We start from the raw sequence: 20,975 nt of genomic DNA on the forward strand, positions 1-20,975 counted from the left end.
AACTGGTGGAAGTCACTTAAGCACTTGGATTCAGAAACTGTTGAAGTGATAATCTCACTTTTAAACACAGTAGTTTCTTCGTTGGTATAGAAAGAATATTTTCTTCCTTTGGACTAATTCATTCCAAATTGAGAAATCCTTTGGGACCTGAAAAAGCAGGAAAGCTTGTTTTTCTTTTCCAGATTATGAAGAAACAGGAAAATGAAGGTGAAGACGACCGAGTTAACTGCAGAAGCCAATATTTTAAGTTTCTCATGTTGACCTGGCTGACAGTCGATTTAATTTTTGTGGGGTTTTTTTTTTAATATTTCATTTAAACTCTTTTAGTTAAACAATTTTAACGAAAACAAACCTGATTTTAAAAAACTTGAATGTTTTTAACTAAAAACAAATTTAAATGCTTGTTTTGTTAAAATACCTTTGGTAAACGCAATAACCAAACAATCATTCATTTTCTGATATAGCTGTAAAACTAATCTGAAATGTTTTCAAAATAAATCACTTTAAAAATGTGTAGTGTGTACCTTCTAAAAATGAAACCTACATCTCTCTCTGAGTTGTGAAGAATATGTATTAAGGTTATAAAAACCAACAAGAATGCACTTTTATGTAGAAATCCATGATTAAATCAAGTCTTCACGAGTAGTGATTTAAATCAATTTGGATTTAAAATCAAGTCCACCCTGGGAAATAGTAAAAAAGAGAAATCAAATTTTCAGTTAAGAAACTGACACGGCATCAGTCAACTGAGACTCAGTACTGCATGGCCCTGCTTACAGGAACAAGTGTAAGCAATTCTTCTGAGGCAGTTTCTATACATTTTAGCCTGTATTAAACAAAAAAGTGTGCCCCAAGAAGTCATTAAAAACAAATACAGGATAGGACAATTTCATGCATAATTAAGAATTAGGACCAACCACCATAGGATAGCAGTCAGTAAAGTTTCTTGGATGCTGCTTCAAGGAAACTGGCCATGTGAGGATAAGACAAGTTTTAACCAGTGAGCTCAGGAAGTGTATGAATGTCAACTGCACCAGAGGCAGCTAAATTCCAGATGTCTGTGGAAGTCTGCTGGCTAATTTCTCAACACTGTATGGATATGGATAACATTTGGACACCAACAGATAAAAGAAGATTTAGCTAGTGATGGTGACTTTTCATTACATGGAAATGTTAAATCAGTGATACTCAGACATCAGTGTTTCAGGAGCCAAATTCGCCATCATCATTACCCAAGAGACACACAGTAGTATGAATTCACTGTTTAATTTTCTATAGTACTATATATTTTTATACATATTATTCTCACAGAAAATAAGGTAATTTAATACAAGTTGATAATGTAATTGGTTAACATCGTAAAAGCATCCCGATTGGTTAATAATTAAAATCACAGTGTTTTAATATCATGTGCTGCAAAGAGCCACAGGCAACACATTAAAAAGCCCCTTGTGACTCACAAGCCTCAGTCTGAGTATCACTGCATTAAACCAAGTGTCAGAAAGGGCTCATTCCAGCCCCCCCTTAAAATATATCAGCAAGCACCTGATATTTTAAGTGGAAAAACCGTTGTAGCATTTAGTGGTCTGCCTGAATCCATCTGACAATCCCTGTGATGATAGGACACCAGTCCTTCCTTCCCCCATGACCCAAGAACTTTTGACAATCCCCATTTCCCATTATGCAGTCTGACTCCAGGCACCAATACATTAAACATCCATCCAACACAAATTAGATTTAAAAACAAACAAACAAACAACAAAAAAAAATAAAAAAATAAAAAACAAAAAAACCTAGCAGCTCTCACTGCTTAGTCTAGGATTGTGCTGTTAGGAGAACCTTTTCTCTAAGAACAAGGTGGCAGATAGCTATTGTACGAGAGCTTACCACAAGTTTTACAGCTTCTCCATCACTCAGGGCTTGTCTACATTACCTGCAGGATCGAGGGGCAGCGATCGATCCAGCGGGGGTCGATTTATCATGTCTAGTCTAGACGCAATAAATCGACCGCCGAGCACTCTGCCATCAACTCCTGTACTCCACCGGAGCGAGAGGCATAGGTGGAGTCAATGGGGGAGCGTCAGCTGTTGACTCACCACAGTGAAGACACCGCGGTGAGTAGATTTAAGTATATCGACTTCAGCTATGTTATTCACGTAGCTGAAGTTGCGCAACTTAGATCGATCCTCCACCATAGTGTAGACCAGGCCGAAGTCTGCCCTGTTTATGCTATTGCACTCTACTGCCCATGAGTAATTGAGCCTGACTGAAAACTTAATTTATTTACATTGCTTTGTAATACTTACCATATTTGTAGCTTAATTTTCTTTCCATCTAGTTCTATTGTTCTGATTTTAAAATCAATTCCTGGCAGAGAGAAACATATAAGTTTAATGACAAAAGGAAACAAATATTCAATTTTCTATTCATTGCTCTGAAATAAAAGTAAGGGTCATGGTAGGAAAGCAGTAAAGATTCTGAAGTTGTTACTCTCAAATTACTCTGCTGAATTTGTACAGAAAACTAGACACTGAAGTTAATGGCGCTATGCTAGTTTATACCAGTTCAAGATCTCACCCCAACATCCCTCTACTTATTTATACTGTAGGACCAAAGTTTTCAGAAGTAGCCACAAATTTTGGGTGCCCAATTAGAGAGAAAGGCCCAACTATCAAAAGTTCTGACTATCCTGAAGTTTAACCAAAGTCCATGGGAGTCCTGGGTGCTCAACACGTCTGAAAAATTCAGCCTTACCTTAAACCTTAAACTGGCCTTCTAATATTAGTGGCTACTTTAGAATGAAATAAGCCCAAATTTTCAAATCAGAAGCTGCAGGAGAGGGGTAAGGCACTTTATAGTCAAACAAAGGAAAGCGTTACTCTTATCAGAGCTCCATGAACTAGCTGAGCGGCGGCGGACCAGCTGAGCAGCACACAGCAGGAGTTGCCTGGGATTGGCGAGTATCTGAGTGTGTGTTTGCTGGGAGGGCAGTTTGAAAGCCCTGAGCGAGTGCCTGATTGGGTGGTAGCCTGCAGGGGGCGGGTATTGGGGGTGTCTGTCTGTTTCAGGGAAGCCTGGCTGTTTAAAAATAGCCAGAGCTCCGCGAACCAGCTGAGCAGTGGGGAACAGCAGAGCAGCACACAGCAGAAGTTTGCCTAGGAGTTTGCCTGGGGTGAGCCCAGTGAGGCTTACATCTTGCCAGTTTCTCTGAGGAAGCTCATAGTAGGAAGGTCATGTGTGTGTGTGTGTGTGTGGGGGGGGGTGTTCAGCTATTGTGACCTGCACTGGATATGCCATGTTTGTCTTTCTTCCACAGGACAGAAGCGACTTTGTCTGTACAAAGTGCAAGCTAGTATCCATATTGGAAGAGAAGATTGAAGGTCTGGAGCAACAGATATCGACCCTGTGTTGCATACGAGAATCTGAGGATTTCCTGGACAAAAGTCATGATATGCTTCTTAGGGCACAAAGCTCTAAAGATTTAGAGCAGGTTGCACAGCGGAGCCAAGAAGCCAGTGAAGAAGCTTGGCAACATGTGACCTCCAGAAGAAGGGGGAATGTCCGGGTAACAGCAACGCAGACACAGGTAAGTAATTGTTTTCATGTTCTCGCCACAGGTACCATTGCGGAGAGTAGACCAGATGATACGTCTGGGGGAGAAAGCAGAAGGAGACTCCGCTGATTGGAAGGCATGAGATGCGATGTCCTGAGGTTGTGGGTTCCATGACCACCACTCACAAGAGAAGGAGGCGGGTGGTGGTGGTCGGGGACTCTCTCCTCAGGGGGACTGAGTCATCTATCTGCCGCCCTGACTGGGAAAACAGAGAAGTCTGCTGCTAGCCAGGGGCTAAGATTCACGATGTGACGGAGAGACTGCTGAGATGCATCAAGTCCTCGGATCGCTACCCCTTCCTGCTTCTCCACGTGGGCACCAATGATACTGCCAAGAATGACCTTGAGCGGATCACTGTGGACTACGTGGCTCTGGGAAAAAGGATAAAGGAGTTTGAGGCGCAAGTGGTGTTCTCGTCCATCCTCCCCGTGGAAGGAAAAGGCCGGGGTAGGGAACGTCGAATCGTGGAAGTCAACGAATGGCTACGCAGGTGGTGTCGGAGAGAAGGCTTTGGATTCTTTGACCATGGGATGCTGTTCCATGAAGGAGGAGTGCTGGGCAGAGATGGGCTCCACCTAACGAAGAGATGGAAGAGCATCTTTGCGAGCAGGCTGGCTAACCTAGTGAGGAGGGCTTTAAACTAGGTTCACCGGGGGAAGGAGACCAAAGCCCTGAGGTAAGTGGGCAAGCAGGATACCGGGAGGAAGCACAGGCAGGAATGTCTGTGAGGGGAGGGCTCCTACCTCATACTGAGAATGAGGGGCGATCAGCAGGTTATACAAATGCACAAAGCCTTGGAAACAAGCAAGGAGAACTGGAGGTCCTGGTGAAGACAAGGAATTATGACGTGATTGGAATAACAGACTTGGTGGGATAACTCACATGACTGGAGTACTGTCATGGATGGTTATAAACTGTTCAGGAAGGACAGGCAGGGCAGAAAAGGTGGGGGAGTAGCACTGTATGTAAGGGAGCAGTATGACTGCTCAGAGCTCCGGTACGAAACTGCAGAAAAACCTGAGTGTCTCTGGATTAAGTTTAGAAGTGTGAGCAACAAGAGTGATGTAGTGGCGGGAGTCTGCTATAGACCACTGGACCAGGGGGATGAGGTGGATGAGGCTTTCTTCCGGCAACTCGCAGAAGCTACTAGATCGCACGCCTTGGTTCTCATGGGCGACTTTAAACATCCTGATATCTGCTGGGAGAGCACTACAGCGGTGCACAGACAATCCAGGAAGTTTTTGGAAAACGTAGGGGACAATTTCCTGGTGCAAGTGCTGGAGGAGCCAACTAGGGGGAGAGCTTTTCTTGACCTGCTGCTCACAAACCGCGAAGAATTAGCAGGGGAAGCAAAAGTGGATGGGAATCTGGGAGGCAGTGACCATGAGTTGGTCGAGTTCAGGATCCTGACACAGGGAAGAAAGGTAAGCAGCAGAATACGGACCCTGGACTTCAGGAAAGCAGACTTCGACTCCCTCAGGGAACTGATGGGTAGGATCCCCTGGGGGAATAATGAGGGAGAAAGGAGTCCAGGAGAGCTGGCTGTATTTCAAAGAATCCCTATTGAGGTTACAGGGACAAACCATCCCGATGTGTCGAAAGAATAGTAAATATGGCAGGCGACCAGCTCGGCTTAACAATGAAATCCTTGCAGATCTTAAACATAAAAAAGAAGCTTACAAGAAGTGGAAGCTTGGACAAATGACCAGGGAAGAGTATAAAAATGTTGCTCGGGCATGTAGGAATGAAATCAGGAGGGCCAAACCGCACCTGGAGCTGCAGCTAGCGAGAGATGTTAAGAGTAACAAGAAGGGTTTCTTCAGGTATGTTGGCAACAAGAAGAAAGCCAAGGAAAGTGTGGGCCCCTTACTGAATGAGGGAGGCAACCTAGTGACAGAGGATGTGGAAAAAGCTAATGTACTCAATGCTTTTTTTTGCCTCTGTCTTCACGAACAAGGTCAGCTCCCAGACTGCTGCGCTGGGCAACACAGCATGCGGAGTAGGTGGCCAGCCCTCTGTGGAGAAAGAAGCGATTAGGGACTATTTAGAAAAGCTGGACGTGCACAAGTCTATGGGGCCGGATGCATTGCATCCGAGAGTCCTAAAGGAGTTGGCAGCTGTGATTGCAGAGCCATTGGCCATTATCTTTGAAAACTCATGGCGACCGGGGGAAGTCCCAGATGACTGGAAAAAGGCTAATGTAGTGCCCATCTTTAGAAAAGGGAAGGAGGAGGATCCTGGGAACTACAGGCCAGTCAGCCTCACCTCAGTCCCCGGAAAAATCATGAGCAGGTCCTCAAGGAATCAATCCTGAAGCACTTACATGAGAGGAAAGTGATCAGGAACAGCCAGCATGGATTCACCAAGGGAAGGTCATGCCTGACTAATCTAATCGCCTTCTATGATGAGATTACTGGTTCTGTGGATGAAGGGAAAGCAGTGGATGTATTGTTTCTTGACTTTAGCAAAGCTTTTGACACGGTCTCCCACAGTATTCTTGTCAACAAGTTAAAGAAGTATGGGCTGGATGAATGCACTAGAAGGTGGGTAGAAAGTTGGCTAGATTGTTGGGCTCAACGGGCAGTGATCAATGGCTCCATGTCTAGATGGCAGCCGGTATCAAGTGGAGTGCCCCAAGGGTCGGTCCTGGGGCCGGTTTTGTTCAATATCTTCATAAATGATTTGGAGGATGGTGTGGATTGCACCCTCAGCAAATTTGCGGATGATACTAAACTAGGAAGAGTGGTAGATACGGTGGCAGGTAGGGATAGGATACAGAGGGACCTAGACAAATTGGAGGACTGGGCCAAAAGAAATCTGATGAGGTTCAACAAGGGTAAGTGCAGGGTCTTCTGTCCTAAGGGTCCTGCACTTAGGACAGAAGAATCCAATGCACCGCTACAGACTAGGGACCAAACGGCTAGGCAGCAGTTCTGCGGAAAAGGACCTAGGGTTGACAGTGGACGAGAAGCTGGATATGAATCAACAGCGTGCCCTTGTTGCCAAGAAAGCCAATGGCATTTTGGGATGTATAAGTAGGGGCATAGCCAGCAGATGGAGGGACGTGATCGTTCCCCTCTATTCGACATTGGTGAGGCCTTATCTGGAGTATTGTGTCCAGTTTTGGGCCCCACACTACAAGAAGGATGTGGAAAAATTGGAGAGAGTCCAGCAAAGGGCAACAAAAATTATTAGGAGTCTGGAACAAATGACTTATGAGGAGAGGCTGAGGGAACTGGGATTGTTTAGTCTGCAGAAGAGAAGAATGAGAGGGGATTGGATAGCTGCTTTCAACTACCTGAGAGGTGGTTCCAAAGAGGATGGATCTAGACTATTCTCAGTGGTAGAAGATGACAGGACAAGGAGTAATGGTCTCTAGTTGCAATGGGGGAGGTTTAGGTTGGATATTAGGAAAAAATTTTTCACTAGGAGGGTGGTGAAACACTGGAATGCGTTACCTAGGGAGATGGTAGAATCTCCTTCCTTAGAAGTTTTTAAGGTCAGGCGTGACAAATCCCTGGCTGGGATGATTTAATTGGGGATTGGTACTGCTTTGAGCAGGGTGTTGGACTAGATGACCTCCTGAGGCCCCTTCCAACCCTGATATTCTACGATTCTATCTGCAAACCAGATGTATAGGCTGGTCCGTAAATGATGCCTACTGCAATAGATCATGGAGATATATAATACACACACACACACGGAGTATATAAAAGCACTCAAGGTTCACTTTTCAAAATTTTACCCCAAGTCTTGTTTTCTAGATTAAGTCATAACCTCACAAATGTAGTAAGGAAATGCTACGTTAGTTCTGTAGTTATGAAAATAAAGTAAGTTGCATACACTATGGTTAAAACTGGCAGTAACTTTATATATTATGGGTAGAATTTTCAATATCACCTATTAGAATCTGAGAATGTGATCATAAAAACAACGGATCTAGGAGTTAAGACTATGATTTCCAAATGGATTAGTGATTTGGGCATCTTGGTTTTTGGATGTCTAACTTGGTATCTGAAAAAAATCAAGCTCTCTTACATTGACACCAAGCACCCATTATTTATAAGTCAGAACCCTTTTAAGTCTGCTACAGCCCCTAGATTACCAATCCAGTTTGAAAATCATGGCCCCATTTCTTTTCCTAAATAAATTACCCAACATTTAATCACGGTCTATGATCCATATGGATTTTCCTCTAATATACATTTGACAATAGCCATTTAATGGACAGCTACATTTAGTGAAGAAAATTCTGTTTCTAGCATCAAGGGCTTATATACAGCTAAAAATAGGAAGTTCCAGGATTTTTTATATTGCAATTGAGTTTGAAGATGACACATCAGTATACAAATGCGTGAATCACTTGAACTTTGACTTACATACTCAGGAGGTGGAAACATTTTGATTTTGTGAAGATGCCACCAAATTTCAGCTGTTCAATATCAGATGCAATGAAGTGAGGATATGAAATTTAAAGCAACACTAGTTTGTAAGAATGTATGTTGTCACTACAAACACCACATTAATATTTTGATACTGCATGAACTTTTACTGATAACACTGTTCTAACTTAATGTAATGACTCTAGCTATAGTCAACTCCAGATATTAATTTAATTATTCATGATTCATTAACAAGTTTCAAAGTTATTGAGAAATTAGATTAGTTCATCAACTTCACTTTTATGTCAATTTAGCAAGGCACTTCTGTTACGGATTTTCATGTCCTTTCAAGTTACGCCCAGGATTACCATAACTGAAATTAGAAAAAAAATACATATTTTCACATAACATTTAATAGCACTGTGCGTCCAGCACCCTGCTAGTTTCTATAATCAGATTCTCTTGTTTATTGAAGAGGTGTGTGTTTACAGCAATCGGGGAGGGGAAAAAAACATGTTAAAAATATGAATGGATTAAAAAAAATTTCCAAGTTTCTACATTTGGAAACTTTCTGAATTAGCTTGGCTGCCATCGCAAAGCACTTTACAAGTGTTGGAATTTAAATTTAACGTTTTTACTAAAACTGAAAACACTAATGCAATATCCACTTCTCTTCTAAAAAAAGAATATTATGGACAATAGCAATTTAAGTCAGAGGGTTTTAAGAGTTCCTGATTCATCATCTCTAGGCCTGAAGTTTTAATGATAATTATAACAAGTGTCAAGCAAAGAAAAAAAAGGTTCTGAAACTAGCGTGGTTTAAAATCATTAGTTCACAATGCACAAGAAACGAAGACCATACCAACAAGAGCTGCAGTTTAAGATGTTTCAAATAAAGCCCCAGAAGGGCCAGGTTTCCTGAGGTATGGGCATATGTTGCACACTCAAACCAAGCACATTGTGTGCCCCGATCCACTCTGGTGAACACTGGATAATCTCTTCTGGTTAGTATTTTCCCTGAAAAAAAAATTTATACAACCATAATCTGACCTACTCTAAAACTCAGGATTTCTTGGCACAAAACAGCTCTACAGAATCCAAAAAAAGACCATGTTAAATGCATCTGCGCTGAAAGTGAAAAATTTTAAGAATCTAAAAACAAGGAACAGGTAGTGAGAAAAACCATGAGCCTCACAGTTACAATGAAAAGTACAAAAAAAAAATCAAATAAGTGACTGCAGCATTCTGAGAGGCTTAAGTGAATTAGAAATGGACATTTCCTTTGTTCTTCACTACAGTAACAGGAAGTGGTGAGCTGCACCCATTTGCACAGATCTAGTGACATGTGCTACCACTTCCTGCTGTATACACTGCATGGCTAAGCATGTGCAGCACTTTGGTTACTGAAGTCAGATTATGGCATAACATATAGCTGAGACTCTAACATTTCATAGGTTGACCTACCAACTTGTAAAAATCCATTTTAATTTCAGCAACATAGCAGATTTCTGCCCCCCCACACTCCTTAACCACACATTAAGAAGCAGAGGTTTCCATCCACTGGAAGTAAAAAACACTAATCTGGAAGATTCCCTACACTTTTTTAAACTGTAACCAGAGATAAACAAAGTACTGTTGCAACTGAAAGGGGCACATAACTGTCACAGCTCTAAAATACAGTATGTAATGTTACTCAGCCTTGAAGGAAAACCATGTTTGGATATACACATGCCACTGGCCTGCTGGGTGATCTAGGGCAAGTCTTCGCCTCCAGGCCTGTTTTTCTCCTGTCAAATAGGGTTAATGATCTTTGGAAAGAGCTTTGAGACTGGCAGATGAAGAACTCTATCAGAGCTAGGCATATCAACTTTTCCTGTAGAATAGGGTATTTATTGCAGGAATAATAAGCTCCCTTCCTCACAGGCCAGCCAAAAACTTAACTAGAAGAAAATCCAACACATCTGGACAAGCAGAAGCCTTTCAGATTTGGAACAGAGAAGAGTGAGGATTAAGTGAGGGGACAAGGAGCAAGGGGGTTGGATGGGTCGGGGGTTCTGAGGGGGGCAGTCAGGGCGTAGGGGCCAGGCTGTTTGCAGAGGCATAGCTTTCCCTACCCAGCCCTCCATACTATTTTGCACCCCGATGTGGCCCTTGAGCCAAAAAGTTTGCCCACCCCTGCTCTACACAGTGTACAGTCACAATGCTTCCCACTTCTAGCAGTGGGATACATGCCCAATAAACTCCTAGCACCTAATGTGTTAAAGAAATTTAAAGAGCCAATACTTACTTCTTGGCAAGTTGATGCTGCAGAAATCAGTGTCCATGTAACTGCCAACCATCTGCATGGAAGCAGTGAGGAACCAGTTTTTGATTTACCAATTAAATACTCAAGACTCAACTACTGCACAGTGCTTGCTCAGAATCCTAGTATACAGCAAAATTGTAAATGGCTGAATAGGACATAGCTATTTACAGAGTGGTAGCTACTAGCTGCCTGGTCAGAAAGGACTATGAAAGCATTCTTCATTTAAGAGAAATAAAAGCCTTGGACAGTAACACCCAATAGCATATCTGAACTACAGCATATGTGAGGATGGCATTTTATTTGTTTTTGGATGAGGACCTCAACTGCATAAACACACACAGCCACTGTTGTGGAAAGGAAAGGGAAGTGAAGTTAGGTGAAATATCTACCAAGTCCAGTTATTAGCTGTTTGCCATGAACTGCTAGTGCCCCTGAGTACAGCTTTTATGGGATGCTCCTGTGAACTCCAGCTGCAGCAAACAGCAGTTCCAGTCAGGTGGAATATATTGCTGTTACATAATAGGTATATCATGGAACATTTAGGATGGACATCATGGGTAGGCTAGAAAACTCAGTTAAGAACTTCCCTTTGGGATTGCCACAGATTTACAATGTGTAGGTTTAGTGCTGAATTAAATAGTTTTCTACATCCCATGCACAGATAACATTAGAAGTTAGTTAAGGACTTCATATCTTTGCTTCCCCAAGTAAAATCCATTAGATCTTTGTCTATGGTATTTACATATAAATGCAACCATGGCCTTTTAAATAGGCAGTCTGACAATTCTATTAGTATTCTTGTTATATGGTCTCAGCCCATTCTCTCATTTTTCTGAAAATGTCAATGGAAAGACTACAGACCAGAAAAACCGAGATTTTTCAGTGGGAGCTTCCCCAGTATGAAGGGCAGCAATACTCTAGTGCTTATTACCAGAGAATATGGACCGCAATAAACAGGAAAATTACAAGAGGGGAACAGAGTCTCAAAATAGAAAGCTGCCTTCCCCTTTAAGGGGTGTGTTGGGGACTATGATCCAAGTCCACACAGCAGCCTCCAACTTAACAGTTTCACCTCTAAGGTGACTCTGGTCTTTGTATAGCCCTGCCCCCAAGTGTGGTTTTTGTTGTTGTTGTTTGTTTTTTTAGGACAGGGTTGAGATGGCAGAGGAAGATAAGGCTTGCTGTCTCCTCTTAATAAACAGGACAAGCAGTCACTTTTGGGACACCCAGAGGAACACAGACAGGCGGAGAAACTGCAGTAACAGCAAACAAGGGATACCTACACTAGCAAGTTCGTAAGACTTACTGAAACAGGAAATCAGAACCATTAAGAGGAGAAATATCCACTGCTATTTGACTGGAAAGCAGCAAGCCTTGAGTGATTTTTTTTTTTTTTTTAAAAGAAGCTGTACAATCTCCTGAACATACAAGGCTTCCTTACCACTTAGATCCATGCCAAGGAGTTCCATTTTATTTGTATAGGGTACAAATGAAGGCTTCAGACAGAATTTGGGCTCTAGTAAGTTGCATTTCCATTCAACATTGGAAATTTTCACTTAAAGTGCAAATATTTGAAACTTAAAGTCAGCATATTTTTACTGGGGGAAAAAAAAACATGCTGCAGCTAGCATAGCTGTCTTGTGTTCCTTTGGCTCTTGTAAGCAGAGTAAAATTTACAAAAAAAAGTCTTAGAGCTCTTCAGGAGACCAAGATCGTTAGCTTGTTGTATGGGCCTGCTCAGAACCAGAGCACAGGATGAGAAAAAGTTCATGCATACTCAAACCCAGCTTTTGTATGGTGTCAAGTTACAGCTGAAGAACTCCACCACTTGTAGTACAATACTGGCAATGTAAAATTAAACAACTTTTAAGACAGATCTAAGCTTTGGGCCTACTTTAAGGAGAAGCAAAAAGATATCCACCTTAACTTATTTAGGATTTATTTATTTATTTTTAAAAGGTCACCCAATACTGTAGCATGTGAACACCATAAATCTACCAATCTAGACCTCTATGAATATTAGCTGGGAAGAAGGCTACTGAGGATCTATCAACCGCAGAGGCCTACTAAAGACAAAATCCAAACTGGTTTCTAACTCAGCTGTTCAAAGATAATCAATTATGTTCTCTCTTCCCACCCCTCACGTTTAAGCTCCCAATGGATTGGAAACAGAATATTGCTGTAGAATTCCTGACGGAAAAACACTGAGGATATATGCTCATTACAGGTTCTGCCTTTTGGTGACAGCAAGCAATTGTTAGATGTGCACATAAATCAGTGCTATTCGGCAGTAATACTAGCGATATAGTTTAGATTCTTCTGAAAGTTAAAGTATGTTCACAATACAGTGAATATGTTTTTGCTGATTCTTAAGTGGGTAGGTTTGAGTTCTGCAAGACTGCAAGCCTATAGCACACTCCAAGATATTACTAAAGCATGACTCTCACAACAAACTGCTGCCAGTGACATTTGCTTTTAATTATACCTTGAAGAGTTGCAAGCAAGCAATGCTGAACCCTAAGCAGATTCTAATTTACATGCCTCGCTAAGTGCATGAGTATTAATCGTGTGCAGATGTATCTGCATATGATTATATGCATATATGAGTCTTTTGGGAGACAGTTGAAAAGTTTTAATACCTTCCAATCAGATTCCAAGCACCAGTCAGCCAGCTGTGTTGCTCTCTGGACAACAAGATAGTCAAGAACTCATTACTTGCCACATGCATTCCTCACACCATTTCTAAAGAGTTCAGGATGTCTGCTTCATTGCCTTTGTTGTACCAATAAAATAAAAACCAGCAGGATCTTATTAAAGGGAAAAAGGCAAAATACCACATTTATTGTGAATACAGAAAGAATCATAGTAAGCAGTTAGTTAGTTATAGCTATAACATTCCATTCAATCTCATATTTAGTCACACATTCATTCATACAAACACACACACACACACAGGTTCTGCAAGGTTGTTATCATAGTTACCAGCCTTAGAGTTGCTCATGCCAAGCCACTGTCCAGGTGGCCTGGACATGAGGAGGGAGCAGGGCCTTGTCAGATGCTCATCTGATGCTCCTGGAAGTTGGTTTGCAGAATCAGACCCCAAAGTTCTCACTTTTTAGAGTCTATTTTTATAGGAATGTCTTCCTATGCCAGTCTATGGGAATTGCTTCATCATGCTGTTGCTGAATCAATCAGCAGATAGCACATTCCTGACGGCTCCAAGATGTTATCTTGTTCTTTGGTTCTCCCATTCTTGAGGCTGTTGGGTGGATTCCAGTCTGCCCTCCGGGGGGTCCTCTGGTTATTTCCACTTGACGCCTTCTTCAGCCGATGGACACTGGATTCTTAGGCTGGCACCTCCCTGATCATTCAGTTATTATCCACACCAAGCATCCATCCACATACATCCTCTATCTCTATTTTAATCACAATTGTTAATACAACAAAAGGGTGGGGAGTCTCTGGGTGCTGTTTCTGTTGTTAGAGTATTGCTTTGAGTCTCTCTCTCTGTGAATTGCTTTGAGAACAGACTCTGTCTTAGAATGTACTAACACAATTAGCAGCTTGCAAGTTTCACACATAGAGGGAGAGAAAGAGTACCAAAAACCAAGAGACCTCTTAATTAGTAATACCCTGGAATTTAAACTCTGGGGAATCAAACTCATTTGTGATTTTAATACAGAACTTCTTTAATATGATCCAACACCTTAAGGAGAAATCTGTAGGCAAAGAGTACGTGCCTGCTCCAATTTAGACTCTCTTAAGCAGATATATATTATCCCTAGTTTTGATAAATTCCTAGAAACATCAGCTAAGTTGTATTAAAAGGAAAGTTTGAGGGAACATCTTACTCTGCCTCATTATCAGACACAAGATATACTGAGCCTATAAAATAAAAAAAAATAGCACCTCACAAAAATTGCATTTATATTAGGTCCTCATAACAGGGTTTTGAGTAAAGAGGTGGCATGTAAGAAAGAAAGTTACAGCGTGAGAGGCGGGGTCAGACTATAACAGTGAGGGTAGAGTGCACTTGCAACATCTTAGCGTCATACAGTGCTGAATGCAAAAGAGCGAAGTCTAATCATTTTGAACTTTAACATTTGGGTTTACTCCCAAACATCTGCAAGACATTTTACACACAAATGCAACCAGTTATTCAGCCTTTTGAAAGTTAGGGACCCATGTTTTTGGTGGGGTTTTCTCTTGTGTTTTCTTTTAAAAGAACAGTTGTTACTTCCAGAGTCTGGAAGTCTCAGCAAAATGCTCTTTTAATGACAATCAGCACTAGTCAGCCAAGAGCAACTCTAGGCACTCCCTCCTGTTCATCTAACTTCTAGCTTGGGCAGCAAGAAAGTCAGGACAAAAATTCTGGTTTCCCATGTGATGGTACGTGGAGCAACTACCACCTAACCAACCCAAGAGAGGCCTAATGAAGCTGATATTTCAAGAGCCTTGATCCCCTCAGTTGAAGATTTTTTCAGAGGACAGCCTACCTCCCATTCAGCCACATTTATCTCACCTTGCAAGATACTATAAAACCCTCAGCTTCATGGAGAAAAAGGTTAAAGGTGGAGTAGGGGGAGACATAAAACAGATATAGTTAAGGCCAATTTAGATAAGATGACAAAGAATGCAAATATGTGTATGTAGAATATGAAAAGATTTCCTACTCCGAAGCACTTGAGACTTGTTAACCAGATCAGACCAATGCTCACAATGGAGTAAAGCTAGCTGTAGGTTCCTCTGGCACCTGTCTCCTTGGCTAAGAGAAGCTATCCTACTATGGTTTGAAAAAGGAAAGAATCTATCTTCAGTGAAGGGAAGTGACATACTTTCTGTGTTAAATCTTTAACCATCAGCACAGAACTAGGATTCTCCCCTAAAGTATACTTGGAAACTGTTAGTCTTTTACATATCAGTGACCTACAGCATAAACAGGTCAGAATACCAGGATCTCACATCTAGTGTTCAGTTGACTGTCTCATGGTTCGGCTTATTTACCTCAGTGATCCTGTCAGGACCACTGCCAAAAGGAATGCATGTACCAAGTGTTCTGCTATGAGGAACAGGAGAGGGCCACCCAGAACCAAATTCAGTTTCCAAGCAAGGAGCACAGCCAGGGATACCTCCCCAAAAGGTCTTTTTGCAGAAAGCAGAGCTCACACACCATACCTTGGATTGACCTTTGCACTAAATAATTTAAGACACTGAAAGCAAGCTGAGTCCAACTTTTAAATTACAAGACACAATGGCGGTAGGAACTTTCATTTGGTTGTAACTTTGTTCGACATGAGTCAACGTTCACTGTCCCCCTTCAGTAACACTTTTTAAAGCATGTTTTAGGGTAAGGGCGGTTTAACAAACATGAAAAACAGGATTTCTGGCCTCTGAACAACTCCCCATACTGTCTGCAACCAAGATACTGCAACATTATGCTAGTGCATTATAAAAGGAAAAGCAGCTAGTCTGTTTTCGCTGTCTATTTTCATGAGCAAACCACAGTAAGCAAACAGTCACCGGTGAAGTCAACTTAGCCTGACATTTTTATGTTGTAATAATTTAAGAAAGCATTAGCAACAAATAAGTGCTTGTTTCGGATGTATTGTTTTTAGCTCAATATCCTTTTAAGATGGCACTGATAACTTAATCATTTAGAGTAGTCGTCCCTACAAACTCAACATGCAATTTTCATAAGACATTCCAAAGTCAGCCAGCTTCCTTCAAACAGTTAATGTATTGTTCAAATAGAATCATGCATGCAAGTGACCTCCTCATTAAAATGTATGAAGATTCCACTCTGAGAAAAGCCCATTGCGTAAGCAGGATGGCATGCAGCATATGAAATTTTCTGTGTTGAACATAGGACTCTGGCCTTGAAGTTTAGTTCTGCAGAAAGTAACTTTCGCTTTAGAGGAACTTCAAAGCTTTCTGAATCAAGGATCTAACCACATCCTTGTGGGCATGACAACAAGAACTAGCCTCCTGCATCAGAATGGCATATATTGGACCCGAAAGTCACCAGCTCGAAGCCAGCTGAAGTCAGGATCACTGCAGAGATAGCAGCCTTTATTTTTTTTGGCAAGTACTCAAGTAGAATTCCCCTGAAGCACCTTTTGATAACAGAACTGCTTGGAAGCCCAGTCCACTCTTCCTATTCCCCCTTCTGCTTTTTCCCCCAGCAGTAAAGTGACATTTAAAACCACAGGCTAAAAGACATTTTGAAAAGCTGTTTTCTTTGCCTATGTTACCCACACTGTTTCTGACTATTACCATCTAAAATTAATTCTTCAACATTTATATTTTTTACTCAGTTGGGAGGATGAAAACAGCATAATGTTTCATTTTTATCTAGACAATTTCACTTCTCGATCTCATTCTCCTACTAAGTTGCAGAGTTTGCAAACACTGCAGGGGAACGTTTAGAGACTATTTCCATGGAAACTTTAGTTTCAGGGTAACAATCCTGGTATATCTGATTCTGGGTGGTTTGGTTTTTGTTTTAGTTTTAAATAACTCATTGAAGCAGGCAGATGAGGGCAATATAAAGAGAACCACCATCCAAACTATCTATAGGCTTAGCTGATGTTATAAAGTATGTCAAATTGAGGGCATGAAAATCTTATTTTTCCCTTATCCCACATTTGTAAAGGTCAACCTCTTGTCTAAGAAATATATGAAAACATACACTGTCATATAAGAAAACATACTGGTAGATTCCTGAAAAGAGGAATTTAGAGGCTCGTAGTGTTCAGTGCATAGCCATGATTAGTACATAACTAAAAGCTTTACGAGGGCTTTTAATCAGGCTCAAATAAAATTAGGAGCCTCAGAAGACAAAATGCTGAAAAGAGGCCAAAGGTTCATCACATATTGTAATTAGACTTGTGATATTAAAGTGATCCTGGAACACCACAGGTGGCACAAGAAAATCGCTAGATGTTAAGGAATTAAACTTAAAAAAGGTGGAGCAGATATGAAATTACAAGGATAAAACAGACATCCACAATCTGGAGCCAGCTAATATGTGAAGATGTTCAGAGAAAACATCCCTTTTATGTTTCAGTATCACATTGAACAAGCTATTGTTCTAGTTTATCTTCACAAAATGTGAATGACCATCAGTAGGACTTTAAAAGTTTACTTGACAGCTGTAACCCAAGGACAAAGTACGTAAGCAAGCATGAAAGATATCCATGTTACCAAATCTCTTAAAGTTTAAAGGAAAAAGCCTGTTTGAAAATGTGTTACAATTAAATACACTATTTAATTAGCTCTAAAAGCCTTTTAAATGAGTACCTCCATTTTTTCACTGCATCTCCAAGAACTGAACATTTCACTGGAAATCTAAACTTAGCCCTATGCTCATCAGAGTGTACTATTAGGGTGTACAGATACACCATTCATGTAAAAAAGCAAAGCCATACAACCTAGCTGTTGGGAATTACATCAGGATTGACCTTGAAGACTACAGGTACAATTCTGCTTTACTGAAGTCAATGGAAGTTAAGTTATGCAGCCAGAGCTTCACCACTTACCTTTTGTAGCCTTCAGGTAATCAGTGAGAGAATTTTACAGCTTTCCAACCCCTTTTGGCAGCTAAAAGGAAGACAACATTTCTAATCCCTACCACCAATCAAAACACTTAGTTCTTGCAAGAGGTTTGTGCAAGGCATGTCCGCTACTTTACCACTCCCCCATGGCCTCCATTTTTGGGAAGTTTCAGAGTAACAGCCGTGTTAGTCTGTATTCGCAAAAAGAAAAGGAGTACTTGTGGCACCTTAGAGACTAACCAATTTATTTGAGCATAAGCTTTCGTGAGCTACAGCTCACTTCATCGGATGCATACCGTGGAAACTGCAGCAGACTTTATATATACACACAGAGAATATGAAACAATACCTCCTCCCACCCCACTGTCCTGCTGGTAATAGCTTATCTAAAGTGATCATCAGGTGGGCCATTTCCAGCACAAATCCAGGTTTTCTCACCCTCCACCCCGCCACACAAATTCACTCTCCTGCTGGTGATAGCCCATCCAAAGTGACAACTCTTTACACAATGTGCATGACAATCAAGTTGGGCTATTTCCTGCACAAATCCAGGTTCTCTCACATCCCCCCCACCCCCATACACACACAAACTCACTCTCCTGCTGGTAATAGCTCATCCAAACTGACCACTCTCCAAGTTTAAATCCAAGTTAAACCAGAACATCGGGGGGGGGGGGGGGGAGAACAAGAGGACACAGGCTACCTTGCATAATGACTTAGCCACTCCCAGTCTCTATTTAAGCCTAAATTAATAGTATCCAATTTGCAAATGAATTCCAATTCAGCAGTTTCTCGCTGGAATCTGGATTTGAAGTTTTTTTGTTTTAAGACAGCGACCTTCATGTCTGTGATTGCGTGACCAGAGAGATTGAAGTGTTCTCTGACTGGTTTATGAATGTTATAATTCTTGACATCTGATTTGTGTCCATTTATTCTTTTACATAGAGACTGTCCAGTTTGACCAATGTACATGGCAGAGGGGCATTGCTGGCACATGATGGCATATATCACATTGGTGGATGTGCAGGTGAACGAGCCTCTGATAGCGTGGCTGTTATTAGGCCCTGTGATGGTGTCCCCTGAATAGATATGTGGGCACAGTTGGCAACGGGCTTTGTTGCAAGGATAAGTTCCTGGGTTAGTGGTTCTGTTGTGTGGTATGTGGTTGTTGGTGAGTATTTGCTTCAGGTTGCGGGGCTGTCTGTAGGCAAGGACTGGCCTGTCTCCCAAGATTTGTGAGAGTGCTGGGTCATCCTTTAGGATAGGTTGTAGATCCTTAATAATGCGTTGGAGGGGTTTTAGTTGGGGGCTGAAGGTGACGGCTAGTGGCGTTCTGTTATTTTCTTTGTTAGGCCTGTCCTGTAGTAGGTAACTTCTGGCTCTATCAATCTGTTTCTTTACTTCTGCAGGTGGGTATTGTAGTTGTAAGAAAGCTTGACAGAGATCTTGTAGGTGTTTGTCTCTGTCTGAGGGGTTGGAGCAAATGCGGTTGTATCACAGAGCTTGGCTGTAGACGATGGATCGTGTGGTGTGGTCAGGGTGAAAGCTGGAGGCATGCAGGTAGGAATAGCGGTCAGTAGGTTTCCGGTATAGGGTGGTGTTTATGTGACCATTGTTTATTAGCACTGTAGTGTCCAGGAAGTGGATCTCTTGTGTGGACTGGACCAGGCTGAGGTTGGTGGTGGGATGGAAATTGTTGAAATCATGGTGGAATTCCTCAAGGGCTTCTTTTCCATGGGTCCAGATGATGAAGATGTCATCAATATAGCGCAAGTAGAGTAGGGGCTTTAGGGGACGAGAGCTGAGGAAGCGTTGTTCTAAATCAGCCATAAAAATGTTGGCATACTGTGGGGCCATGCGGGTACCCATAGCAGTGCCGCTGATCTGAAGGTATACATTGTCCCCAAATGTGAAATAGTTATGGGTAAGGACAAAGTCACAAAGTTCAGCCACCAGGTTAGCCGTGACATTATCGGGGATAGTGTTCTTGATGGCTTGTAGTCCATCTTTGTGTGGAATGTTGGTGTAGAGGGCTTCTACATCCACAGTGGCCAGGATGGTGTTATCAGGAAGATCACCGATGGACTGAAGTTTCCTCAGGAAGTCAGTGGTGTCTCGAAGGTAGCTGGGAGTGCTGGTAGCATAGGGCCTGAGGAGGGAGTCTACATAGCCAGACAATCCTGCTGTCAGGGTGCCAATGCCTGAGATGATGGGGCGCCCAGGATTTCCAGGTTTATGGATCTTGGGTAGTAGATAGAATATCCCAGGTCGGGGTTCCAGGGGTGTGTCTGTGCGGATTTGATCTTGTGCTTTTTCAGGAAGTTTCTTGAGCAAATGCTGTAGTTGCTTTTGGTAACTCTCAGTGGGATCATAGGGTAATGACTTGTAGAAACTCGTGTTGGAGAGCTGCCGAGCAGCCTCTTGTTCATATTCCGACCTATTCATGATGACGACAGCACCTCCTTTGTCAGCCTTTTTGATTATGATGTCAGAGTTGTTTCTGAGGCTGTGGATGGCATTATGTTCCGCATGGCTGAGGTTATGGGGCAAGTGATGCTGCTTTTCCACAATTTCAGCTCACGAAAGCTTATGCTCAAATAAATTGGTTAGTCTCTAAGGTGCCACAAGTACTCCTTTTCATTTTTGGGAACTAACCCCAATGAACATTGAATCCTGCCTCTTTACCTTGCTCAGAACTTGCGAAAGCCACAACAGAGGGAAATTGACTTCACCCTTATCATTTTCACTGTTGCCAACAGCAATGGGTTCCCAATAACAGTTGTTAAGAACATAAGAATTGTCATACTGAGTCAGAGCAATGGTCCATCTAGCCTAGTTTCCCCATCTTCTGAGAAGTGGCCAGTGCCAGATGCTTCAGAAGGAATGAGCAGAACAGGAGAATTTATGAAGAGATCCATCCGTCCCCTGTCATGCAGTCCCATCTTTTAGCAGTCAGAGATTTACGAACACCCAAAGCATGGGATTGCATCCCTGACCCTCTTGGCTAATAGCCAAATACTTTTTAGCCTTCACAACATCCTCTGGCAATGAATTCGACACGTTGACACTGCACTGTGTGAAGGAGTACTTCCTTACGTTTGTTTTAAGCCTGCTGCCTACTA

The 20,975-nt window shown here is 41.9% G+C and overlaps 1 protein-coding gene across 3 annotated transcripts in view; it reads right to left on the bottom strand.

The window, feature by feature from the left end:
• RAB8B (RAB8B, member RAS oncogene family) overlaps positions 1-20,975 on the bottom strand; it is a 41,908-nt gene that overhangs the window by 12,437 nt on the left and 8,496 nt on the right. For 2 of the 3 annotated variants that reach the window (XM_073303584.1, XM_073303583.1), the window contains exon 2: positions 2,307-2,367. In XM_073303584.1, coding sequence (XP_073159685.1) covers positions 2,307-2,367 — 61 coding nt within the window. Of the gene's footprint in view, positions 1-2,306; positions 2,368-10,282; positions 10,335-20,975 lie in introns of those variants that run through there. The other variant, XM_073303585.1, reaches the window with a different exon arrangement.

The sequence above is a fragment of the Lepidochelys kempii genome, chromosome 10, assembly GCF_965140265.1.
Source record: "Lepidochelys kempii isolate rLepKem1 chromosome 10, rLepKem1.hap2, whole genome shotgun sequence".
NCBI lineage: Eukaryota > Metazoa > Chordata > Testudines > Cheloniidae > Lepidochelys > Lepidochelys kempii.